Below are 12,790 nucleotides of genomic sequence, written 5' to 3'. Positions count from 1 at the left end.
AAAAAAAAAAAAAAAAAAAAAAAAAAAAATACTATGCTATAGCCATATTATAAAACTTTTTTTTTTTTAATTGCAGTTGGTTTACAATGCTGTGTTCATTTCTGGTGTACAGCAAAGTGATTCAGTTATACATATATATATATATATTCTTTTTTCAGATTCTCTTCCTTTATAGGTTATTACAAGATATTGAATATAGTTCTATGTGCTATACAGTAGGACCTTGTTCTATTTTATTTTATATATAGTAATTTGCATCTGCTAATCCCAAACTCCTAATTTATACCCTCTGCTTTCCCCCTTGGTAACCATAAGTCTGTTTTCTATGTCTGTGAGTCTATTTCTGACAAAATGTTATTCTTTTTTTTTTGGTACACAGGGCTCTCACTGTTGTGGTCTCTCCCATTGTGGAGCACAGGCTCCGGACGCGCAGGCTCAGCGGCCATGGCTCACGGGCCCAGCCACTCCACAGCATGTGGGATCTTCCCGGACTGGGGCTCGAACCCGTGTCCCTTGCATCGGCAGGCGGACTCTCAACCACTGTGCCACCAGGGAAGCCCCAAAATGTTATTCTTGAAAGGTCAAAATCGCTCTTTCTATTGGGCTGACAACATTCTCTGTTGAAGAACACCAATCCTACATCCAGACCCTCCTGCCCATGCCCCCTCTCTGAGTTCTTACCGTTCTTGCAGACGCTGACATTCAAAACTCCTGAGCCCAGGCAGTTTCCTTTAGGTATACAGAAGCCAGCGTTGTCTGAGGTATTGGCTAATATTTCTGCAGGCACCTTAAACCTCAAGGCAGGCAGTCCCTGTACACTCTCAAAGTCACTGAAAGTTATATATACTGACCTGTTAGGAAGTAAGAATAAAAAGTCATTGTGAGCTCCCATCAGCATGATCTGCCCGTACCAGTGAGTTAGCCAACCGTTCTTGGGTATAACATGGCTAAAAGCTTACAGGATAAGTGGAAAATGAAGAGGCAAAAGAAAACTTGAAAGGAGCTCAACCCATTGAATGTGTAATAAAGTAGGAGACAGATTATAATGAAAGATGTTTAAGAGGCAGCAGCTATGCTAACATCTTAACAAGGCTTAGAAGAAAACATAACGTGTGGTAGAAAATCAAGAAAATGAGTTAGAATGGATATTTGTGCTGAAAGAAATGAGTCGCCTAGACTAGCATGGACACATGCCAGTATGCATGAAGCAGAAGCAAAGCAAAGGAAGCCAGGGTGAGGCAGAGGCAAAGCAAAAGCCGAAGAGTTGGCAAAGGGTGCGGCCCGGTAGATTCTGCAGGCTTGGAAAAGTGCCCCATTAGACAGATACTTGATTAGAATATATACTTTTTTTTTTTTTGCGGTACGCGGGTCTCTCACTGCTGTGGCCTCTCCCGTTGCGGAGCACAGGCTCCGGACGCGCAGGCTCAGCGGCCATGGCTCACGGGCCCCAGCCGCTCCACGGCATGTGGGATCTTCCCGGATCGGGGCACAAACCCACGTCCCCTGCATTGGCAGGCGGACTCTCAACCACTGCGCCACCAGGGAAGCCCTATATTTTACTTTTAATATGATATTCTATCAAACAAATATCCCATTATTTATTTATTTATTTTAAAATTTTTTGTTTGTTTGGTTTAATTTTTGGCTGCGATGGGTCTTTGTTGCTGCGCACAGGCTTTCTTCCTGTTTCGGCGAGCAGGGCCTGCTCTTCATTGCGTTGTGCGGGCTTCTCATTGTGGTGGCTTCTCTTGTTGCGGAGCACGGGCTCTAGTGCGCGGGCTTCAGTAGTTGCAGTGTGTGGGCTCAGTAGCTGTGGCTCGCGGCTATAGAGCCCAGGCTCAGTAGTTGTGGCGCACGGGCTTAGTTGTGCCGTGGCATGTGGGATCTTTCCGGACCAGGGCTCAAACCCATGTCCCCTGCACTGGCAGGCAGAATCCTAACCACTGCGCCACCAGGGAAGCCCCATTATTTATTTATATTTTCCTTTTCACAGGCACTTAGATTGCTTTGGATGGAAGAAATTTTCACATATTGAGATATGGGGAAATTATTCTGGCTTACACATGATTTAACTTAAACTTTATGCTAATGAGAACAGCCTCTCTTATAGCCTGTCAAACACGCATTGTACATCTGCTTTAACCATTAAAGAAAAGAATGTGTTTAAAAATCAAAATTGAGTAATTGTGGGTCACACGTTCAGGATGGAGCTGGGTGGCCATTGTGGATGTGGTTTCAGACACATTCCTGCATCACTGAGAACATGAATTTTCTGAACTGCATCAAACTCAAGGACACCACTAGCCATTCTCGAAACAGTATCTGCTAGCAGTGGCCAGCTGCAACCTTATGGTCTCAAGGTCTCCCCTTGTAACTATGCAACCATTTCAGATCCCAACCAATCCTTGCTTAACAAGCACTCTTACTTCTTGCCAGCTCCAGTTATAATTCTTGATAAACAACTCACGTAACTAACTGCAACCTTGAGGTTTTTGCCTTCGCACGTCTCCCCCATTTTGTAGTTTGATAAAACACAAATTCAAGTGCTCCTTGAATCAGTGTTTCCTAGGCTACAGTCCTCAGTTTGGCTCAAATAAAACTCTTTTCTATTCCTATTATAGATTGTTTATTATTTCCATTGACACTTCCAATTTTTCCTAACTACAATCCATGTTGCAGTGAACTTTTCTGTATAAATCTCCTTTATGTTTGTACATGAGTTCTTCAGGTCAGGGAACCTTCATAGGAGAGAAGTGCGGAATCATGGGGTTTGCACGTCTTTGGGTTTACTAAGCATTGCCAAGTGGCTCTTCAGAAGTAGTGGTACCAAACAAGAATGAGTTTCCTCTGTGCCATATCATTTTTTTTGTGTGTGTGTGGCACGCGGGCCTCTCACTGTTGTGGCCTCTCCCGTTGCGGAGCACAGGCTCCGGACGCGCAGGGTCAGCGGCCATGGCTCACGGGCCCAGCCGCCCCGCGGCACGTGGGATCTTCCCGGACCGGGGCACAAACCCGTGTCCCCTGCATCGGCAGGCGGACTCTCAACCACTGTGCCACCAGGGAAGCCCCAACTAGATTACTTCTGACGAGGAGAAGTCTCACAGAAAGCCTTGCAGGAGTGAGTGGGAGAGGAAAGGGAGGCTGTGTGATCAGCCTCTCAGCTGAGCGGTTTTAGGGTGAAGGGCGGGAGAAGCAGCAGTGATGACGGGGAGCTGGGAATCAGGTCACAGAGCAGGAGGCCTTCCTGCCACAGAGGGGACTTCATCATGTGCGTCTGGAGAGAAATAGCAGGTGGGAGCCAGGGAGAGGTTGTGGGCCACGTGTGAGCAGATGGGATCAATGGGAAGGTTAGAGCTCAGCAAAGACCTATGAACTCTGAAATATGGACCGCAGTATGCTTTCTTTACCTTCTATGGAGCGATCACCTGTTGACCGGAAGAAGACCAGGGCAAATTTCACACCTGACAGAGCATACCATAATAACAAAGAGCTAACATTTAATGTTATTTACAGTGTGACAGGCCCTGGGCTGAGTACTTTATTAAAGTAACTCGTTTGTCCTCAAAACAACTCCCAAGGTAGGCAACTCTTTCTATCCTTATTTCACAAACGAGGAAAGTTAGGCACAGAGTGGTTAAATAATGTTCCCAAGGTCACACAGCTGTAAGCGGTGGAGCTGGTATTCAAACCAACACAGCCAGGCTCTGGAGTTAGTGCTGTGAACTGCTACGCTTCGCTGTTTCTCAATATGCCATCATCGTTGATCACTCACTAAGCATACATATCCTCACCGAATAAGTGCAACTATATATAATTCCTCACATTTTTGGTGGTCTTACAGTCAAAGAACTTATTTTTCAGGTTCTTACCTGCAAAAATCAGATGGGAAGACGTAAAGGACTTCGTCTTTGGTGATTAATGGGTGAAAAGAATCTCCATCTGTTCCGTTGATCATATTGCACTCGTCTGCTGTCCACCAGTCAAGCGACCTGTCATTGGGAGACAAGAAAGAGTCCAGAGGGTCACACTTGATTTTAGTCTTTTGGGTTTTCTTAATGGTCAGGACTTTTCAAGACTCAACTGGGAGCTGGCTACCCACAGAATCTTATTCACACGCAGACACAAGGGTGGTATTGGTTGAGGACTGGATCAAGAGGCGCAAAAGCAGGCCCCCAATCCCCAATCAATTCTGACAGAGGCAACAGCCAAAACTCCTTCTTTCCGTCCTCTAAGACAGAGTATCTCACGTAGAGGTTTGGGAATATGCACTTACTTAAAGCAGTGATCCATTTGGCATTTACAGTAGCTTTGTTCACAGCCAGCCCGTGGACAGATGAGCCCTGGACAGATATTGCAGGGAGATAATATTTGTGACAGAGTATTAACTGTCTGCCCCCTCCAAACAGCTAAAGGAGGATTTCTTTTGGGTCACAAGAAAGTTTAACCTTGAATCAACTTTATGCTCATTGAGAGCACAGTTGAGCACGGGTTTTTAAAAATTAATTCCTTGAAAAATAGTATAAAATGCAGAAGACAGGAAAGGACAGGCAATAAATAGTAATTCTTCTAACTTCTGGTCAAGGTGGCCTTCTAAGTTCGTGAATTGAGGACATCTTCCAGAGCAGTGGTTTACAGAACAAAAAAGAGAACATTTAAAAGGTCTACACCCTACTCAAACACAAAAGAACATCTCCCTAGACAATGAAAGGTGATAACTGCCAAGTTGTGAGTAGGACTACAACTCCTGGCCCACTGGGCTGCAGGTCTGTAAGCCAGGAGAAAGATCTGCAAGTCTAGCTCCTGAGGTTAATGAGGATTAAAAGTGGTCCATCAAGGGTGTGAAACCAGGATCTGGGGGCTGGGATTTTCTGGTGAGCGAGAGAGGCTGAAGAAAGCAAAGCTGAGTTGCTGGGAGGCAGAAAGCCCCAGGCACAACCTCATATCCAGAACCTGAGTCAAGCTGCCTGCTGACTCTTTGGCCAGATCTGTGATGAACCCTGGGTAATTGTGAAGTGGAGACCCACCATGTGTACTGGTGTTGGGGTTCCTAGGTAGGCTACATGGAGGCAACTGCAAAAGTGTTACCTAGGGAGAGGTGAGAGGATGGATGGATGGTTGAATGGATGGATGGATAGATAGATAACAGACAGACTTCCCAAATAATTATTCTGCAAGTCAACATTTTTTTTAATGAAAGAAACTTATACTAAGAGATAGGCAACAAAATCAACAATAAGATGAATTCACCTGAGAAGAAATTAAAATAACTGAACAATCTGGCTAATAAATATGTTGTTTAGTATCCTCAAAGAGACAAATGGAAGAATAACATCCGTTAAAAAAGAATGGTAAATTATTAAAAACAAACAAAAAAGAATGAGATAAGAGTAGAGAGACCCAAAGAATGAAAAATAGAAATCTTCAGAATAAAAACAGAATAAAAAAGTTTTCTGAAAGAAAAACTCCATATAAGGATAAGCTCTAGACTGCAGGTAGTTGGAAAGAACTGGCTAACTGAAAGATCGCTCTAATGAATTTATACAAATATAAACTCAGAAAGATTAAAAATTAAAGGATCAAGATACAGAGAATATATCAAGAGGCTCCAATAAATATTTAATAGGAGTTTGTGGGAGGGTAGTGAGAATAGAGTGAATAACAGAGAAGCAATAATTTAAGAGATAATTGCTGAAAGTTTTCCAAAATTTAAGAAAGATACAAGACCTTGGATTGAAAGTATGCCCCAAGGGCCAAATAGAATAAATAAAGTAAATTCAAATCTAGATATGTTACAGTAAAACTGCAAAAGGCCAAGGAAGAAGATAGATATCAAAAGCCAATGGAGTAACATCTTCATAATTCTGAACTGTCAACCTAGAATTCTATACCCAACTAAAACCATTAACAGCTGAAAGTGCAATAAAGATATTTTTAAATATGCAAAGTCTAAGAAAGTTTACCACCCATAGATCCTAACTGAAGGAACTACTAATAGAGTGTTTCCCAACCTAGTAACATTTTGAGCCTGATTAATTCTTTGTGGGGGACTGTTCTGTACACTGCAGGATGTTTAACAGCATCCCAGGTCTCTACCCAGTAGATGCCAGTAGCAACCTCCAGTTGTGACAAACAAAAATGTGTCCAGGCATCACCAAATGTCCTCTAGAGAGCAAAATTGCCCGTTTAAGAACCACTGTACTAATGACCTTCAGCAAGAAGAAAACTAAATCCAAGGGGAAGATGTGAGAAGGAAAAATAATAATAAATTAATAAAATATGTTGGTTTATTTAATTATTTACTATAAAAATAATGAACTTTTACTTATATTTGGCTTCCAAAGAACGTGAAACAAGTTGTAGACAAGAATAACATAGGTGTGGGTAGTAAGAAATGGGTAAAGTTATTGTATCATTTGAAGAAGAGAGATAATAGATAGCTTTAGATTCTGTTAGAAAAAATATTGTTAAAGACAATCAAAGGGTAGAATAGATATAAACCAGCTAAGGGTGAAAAATAGTGTCAAAATAGGTCTAAATATATCAAATAATATATCATTATATCGTAAATGTATCAGTAATTACAACATGTATATAAAAGGATTAAACTCTCCTATTAAAAGGAGAAAGAAAATATGGAAAGAAAGTAACAGATTGGGTTTAAAACAAAATCCAGCTATATTCTGTTTACAAGTAAATCTCCCTCCCAGCTCAGTACCCAGTCATCTAGTTAACCCTCCAAAGGCAATACTGTTGCCAGTTTCTCATATTCTTTTAGGGTTCTTATATCCTTGGGAATGTGTGTGTGTGCACGCGTGCGCGCCCTCATGCATGTGCAAATGTATGTGTATGTACCTGGATATGTGTGTTTTAAAAAATTTAAATAAACTTAAAATTCAAAAACAGTTTTTGCTTTACAGAAAAGTTGTACAGATAATATTCCACGCCAGTTTTCTTGCCTGTATTTCTGGGAAGCTGCGAAGTAACTTTAATGTTCAAAAACAAAATTCCTCTTACCATAGTTCCTGAAGAATTAGCCTCCTTTTCTCTTGAAGATTTCTAATTTCTATGACTTAAAAAAATCATTCTGCTTTATGGGTGGCTTTATTGCAAGCTGCCTCAGTCCCTATTTGGAGGTAGTTTGTTTATAAATTATGAACATTAAAAATATTTTGAAATGCTATAATGCTGACCTCAAATGCATTTCATCTTAAAAAAAAATACACAAACAATGCAGAATCACTAAATTAAATTAAAAAAAGAACGTCTCTCCTTCCCCCAAAACAAGCAGTGATTGGAGAAGCATTTGCACTGCAGCTACATATCATTCAATGACTAGGAAGAGCAAAACTTTTCATTGGCTTGTGATTCCCAATCTTGATTTACAAGATAATAATTTTACATATTTATACTATATCATTTATATTATAGGATATTTTACATAATTATAGATTTTTTTAATTTATAGATTTTTCATCTAAAAAATGATAGTGCTAAACTTCTTTGAAATGAAGCAGAAGTGGACGTTCAATTAAATGAAAATTGAAGAAATAATTACACCCATAAATCATTAGACTTACGTTTTTCCATTCCATTCCACAATCTTGGAAAAGTTAAGGTAATTGTCTTCTCCAGTTAGAAAAACATAGTCTCCATCATTAGTCCCATTTTTCTGAAAATAAGTGAATATGGTCATTTCTGGTAATTGTGATGGTTCATTTCATGTGTTTACTTGGTTAGGCTATGGTGGCCAGTTGTTTGGTCAAACAATACTCTAGATGTTGCTGTATTTTGTAGATGTGATCAGTTCGGTTTCAGTAAAGGAGATTACTGTTGATAATGTGGGTGGGCTCATTCAATCAGTTGAAGCCTTTAAAAGCACAGTCTGAGGTTTCCTGGAGAAAAAGGAGTTCTCTTCTCAAGACTAAAACATAGAAATCCTGCCTGGGCTTCCAGCCTGCTGGCCTGTCCTATGGATTTCAGACTTGCCACTTGCCAGGACCCACAAGTGCATAAGACAATTCCTTAATATAAATTCCTGAACAGATATATAGATCTCCATTGATTGTGTCTTTCTAGACAACCCTAACTGATACAGTAACTAACACATTTAATCTGTATGAAACTGCCCTAGTTGGGCCTAATTGCCTCATGAGACTGAGCCACAACTAGGGAATAGAGTAACTATTTTGCTAAATCCCATATTAACCATATTATTACTTTATGGTTTTAAAAAGTATGAGCCCAATTAAATAATGGACAAAGGATTTGAAGAGACATTTCTCCAGAGAAAATATACAAATAGCCAATAAGTACATGAAAAGATGCTCAATATTGTCAGTTATTAGAAAAATGCAAATCAAAACCACAATGAGATACAACTTCATACCCATGAGGATGGCAATTTAAAAAAAAAGGAAAAGAACAATTGTTAGTGAAGACGTGGAGAAACTAGAGCCTTCCTGCATTGCTGGTAGGAATGTAAAATGTTGCAGTTGCTGTGGAATACAGTTTGGCAGTTCCTCAAAATGTTAAACATAATGTTGCCAGATGACTCCAAAATTCTACTCCTATGGATATACCCAAGAGAATTCCGCTCCAAGGTTTGTATCTAATGGTCATACAAAAACTTGTACACAAATGTTCATTTGCAGCATTATTCATAGTAGCCAGAAAGTAGAAATAAACCAAATATTCACCAACTGAAGAATGGATAAACAAAGTGTGGTATATCCACACAATGGAATATTACTCAGCCGTGAAAAGGAATGAAGTGCTGATACATGCTACAACATGGATGAATCTTCTAAATATTATACTAAATAAAAGAAGCCAGACACAAAAGATCATATATTGTATGATTTCATATGAATTTCATTCCATTTATATGGATGTCCAGAATAGGCAAATCCATAGAGATAGAAAGTAGATTCGTGGTTACCAGCAGCTGGTGGGAGGGGGGAATGGAAATGACTGCTAACAAGTTGTGGTTTTTTTGGGGGGAGGGGCTGATTAAAATGCTCTGCAATTGTAAAGTGCTGGTGGTTGCACACCGTTGTGAATATACTAAAAAACACTGAAGTGTATGTATACTTTTAAATGGTGAATTTTATGTTAAGAGAATTATATCTCAATTAAAAAATAAAAAAGCATAAATCTAGGGCCTGGACCCAATTATATACTTGAATAGAAAAAAAGTGGTATTAATATAATCTCATTTTTCAATTAAAGTTTTCTTGAGCTGTATGTTCTTTCCAAGTTACACTTCTTTTTTTTTTTTTTTTTTTTTTTTTTTTCTGTATATTTACATACATTTGTGCGTCTTTCCATACTTATAAGTCAATGGCAAGTTTTCTAAATATATACATATTTAAATCCATGAGTTAATGATGCTAAAAAAACAAACTGGTCCCTCCTAGTGGATACAGGGGAATTTTGGTAGACACTGAGGCACTGCTCAGCTCCCCATTCAGGGAAGGACTTAACTGCTGGAGTGCTGTCAGTCAGCCCCTCACCCGCGTCTCCTGCATCGGCAGGCGGACTCTCAAGCACTGCGCCACCAGGGAAGCCCAAGTTACACTTCTTAATGGCACAGACAGACACACTGTACATTCTTACAAGTTCTTCATCTGGGATACAGCTTTGATTTCTGGGAAATAGCATGGGTTACTCTGAAACATTTAAATGCTTAACCACTTAGTTTAGACCACATCTGAGTTAAATGGAGGACTTCAAGAAGCAACATACATGTACTTATTTTTTAGTATTTTGGTCTGCTTCTTTTCAGTCTTTTCTCTACACAAAATTTGTTTACAGAACTAAGATATATTATATATAACATACACATATAGTATCTGCTATACACAATTTTTATACATATATACAATTGTGTATACATATATACAATTTCTTTACTTATGTGTATAATATATTTCCTGTATTATCGAAAGTTCTTCCTAGGTACAACTTAATGACTCCATAATATTATGTGGAAATAATTTAACCATTTTCTTATTATTGACTATTTAGTTTTGAATTGTTTTGCTACTATAAATAATGTATGAATATCTTTATGACTAAAAACTTTTTCTGTGCTTTTATTTTCTAAATAGACCACTAAAAGTGAAATTGCTAGATAAAAGAACATGAACATTTTTTAAACCTTTGAAACATAGTATCAAGTTGCTCAAGGTCACCCAGTGGAAACAGCAAGATAAATCAGTTTACATTCTCCAAATGCCTTTTGTTAAACTTTGCTTATTGGATCAACAAAAAAGGGGTTTCTTATCTCTTTTCGAATTTCTGTATTCACTGAGGTTGAGCTCTTTTTTTACATTCAGTCATTTTCCTTAAAACAACATTCATACCTTTTGTGAATTCTCTTTTCAACATTTTTGCCTACACTTGGGTTCTTCTTTTTGTCACTTAACACTACTTCACCAGCTATGTCAATATATCAACATGGTCCACATACATAATAGTCACGTTGTGTTCCACATACGAAATTTTACATGACTTTGAGATACGAGAAAGGACTCCTCTTTAAGGGCGACAATATGAACGTACAACAATTTAGAAGCAAATTCACATAAAAAAATGCTGAACCACCAAATTTTAAAAATGCTTGTGTTACTTCTTGAAGTTCTCCAATGAACTCAGATGTGGGTTAAGCTAAGTGGTTAAGCACTGAAATATTTCGGAGTATGTCCAAGAGCTCTCCCCAGCTCTTATTGGCCCAAGAGTCAGACACTGAATGTCAATGCTTCCCTGTTACTTGCTAGAACTTTTGTTGTTTGAGAACAAGCAGTAATAAATAGGTTTTGTGTTATTGCAGTAGGGTTGTGGGTTGAATACAAGGAACATATTACTGCAGGAGGTTGAGAAATGTTCTGAGAATAAGACAACATTCATACCACTAGCGTAATACATGCATAATCCATCCTCCCAGTACAATTGGCTGGACTGGCTGACCTCTCAAGGATACTCCCCAGCCACCATCGCTTTAGACATCCAAGAACCCACACTCACTGGGAGGTGCTTGAACTCTCTTATGCCAAGGAAAACAGAGGTACCCTAAAATCAACGGGTAAAGATTTGCTGATTGGCTTTCCAGTATGCAAATAAGAGCACCTGATATCCAGCCAGGTCCCTTGTTCTCAGGAGCTCTGTGCCAACACTCTGTCTGTATCACCTCATCCTTCTCACTCACACCCTGTCCCGCACCATTAATTGTTTGGCTGTTTAATCATTAAAGTCTTTGAAGGAAAAGTGTTCAATGGCCTTAATTAAGGTTTTCTTTTTTCATCACAACGTGTATTGGAGCAGGTGGAACGGGCACACAGGCCTAGGGGATCAGAGGGGAATGTGGCAGACGCCACTGGGATTAAGGAGAGATTTGAGGCCGGGCTCAGACGGGTACAGAGCAGGAGGTGCCGGTGAGGTGCAGAAGCCCGTGGTCTGTCCCGGTCTTGAATGAACGACGGCCCAAGTATGGACCTCTGTGCTGCTGGAGACACAGTCAGGATTGGCCAGAGCAGATGAAAAACTGAACAAAAAACACTTTGCCTTTTTACCAACAACACTAGAGACAGTTTATTTGGCTCCAAAATGGAAACATATACCAGTCATTCATATTAATTCAGGGTCATTATTTTGAGCCAGTCATGGAGGGGAAAAAGAATAATGGTTCCTAAAATGTGTTGCAACTTATAGCTTGCAAAGCACTTTTGTGGACTCTCATTTGGCCATTCTAAGCAAACTTTGAAGTGTAGATACCTTTAGCCTCAAGTTACAAATGATGAAGCTGAGGTTCAGGAAGGTCCCATAGCTATTAAGCAAGAAAGTCAGAATGCAAATCCAGGCCCTCTGAGTCTAAGTCTCATGCTCTTTTCCTGCATGTGGGAAATCTACACCAGCTACTAATCTAACTGAGCAATGCCAGGGCTTTTCACTAACAGGGCCTTGTAGAGCTACAGTGGTGCTTGCAAGGAGAGGCAGAGAGAGAAAAAATATAAAGTAAAACCACACATCCTTGCCATGGGAAAGCAAAAGTGCCAATTTTTAAATCTGTCTGTAAATGTGAGTTACATTTTTAACAGGTATTTAAGGATATTAGTTATATAAGTTTGATGAGGTCAGTGTAAAAACAAAAAGCAAGCTATACAATGAAAGTTATCAGAGAAATACTGAGATATTAGGAACAGGATCTACTTGGCAGATGGATGGTAGCCACTGGGACCAAAGGGGGCTTAAGGAAAGCTTTGTATCTTTCTGCAGGAAGTTTCCTGGAAATTATTTCTAGAAGGGAGTCTAGTCACAGCTTAACAAGAAATCGGTGCTTCCTCTGGTCCTGTGGAAGCTGGCTCCTGTGAGACGGAAGCTTCTAGGGAACATCTGTTGGGTCTGCTTGCCCAGAGTGAAGGATTTAGGGTTGGTGGGACCCTACTCCTAGGACCACCCTCCTCTTGCAAAGATAATATTTAAAAGTTGTTTACCATTTCGTTTGAACAGTTTTTAAGTTTTATATATCCCTGAAGGTAGAGGGGCAGTATTATTACCACTAAGCAACTGAAATGCTAAGAGATTACATGATGAGGGTGAGGTTCTCCAGTAGTTAGACCCAGAGAATAACCACAAATTTAAAGATGGGGAAATTCATCATAATTCCATACCCTGTCCTGAACCTACCTCTCTTCCTGAGTTTAAGTTTGTCATTTACCAACCTTCCAACTATCCATTTTACTCAAGTTTTTTTTTTTTTGGGGGGGGGGGGGGATAGATTTTTTTTTTTTTT

At 39.7% G+C, this 12,790-nt stretch overlaps 1 protein-coding gene across 2 annotated transcripts in view; it reads right to left on the bottom strand.

Annotated features, from left to right (window-relative positions):
* Positions 1-12,790, bottom strand: part of SCARB2 (scavenger receptor class B member 2) — a 64,888-nt gene that overhangs the window by 10,735 nt on the left and 41,363 nt on the right. The window contains exons 5-7 of one of the 2 annotated variants that reach the window (XM_007455421.1): positions 7,578-7,669; positions 3,870-3,989; positions 682-851 (exon numbers count right to left, since the gene is read on the bottom strand). In XM_007455421.1, the coding sequence (XP_007455483.1) occupies positions 682-851; positions 3,870-3,989; positions 7,578-7,669 (382 nt within the window). The remainder of the gene's footprint in view (positions 1-681; positions 852-3,869; positions 3,990-7,577; positions 7,670-12,790) is intronic. The other variant, XM_007455422.1, reaches the window with a different exon arrangement.

Source organism: Lipotes vexillifer, unplaced genomic scaffold, assembly GCF_000442215.2.
Source record: "Lipotes vexillifer unplaced genomic scaffold, Lipotes_vexillifer_v1.1 scaffold749, whole genome shotgun sequence".
NCBI lineage: Eukaryota > Metazoa > Chordata > Mammalia > Artiodactyla > Lipotidae > Lipotes > Lipotes vexillifer.
The sequence above is the reverse complement of the archived record's forward strand: the minus strand, read 5'-3'. Positions and strand labels throughout refer to the sequence as shown.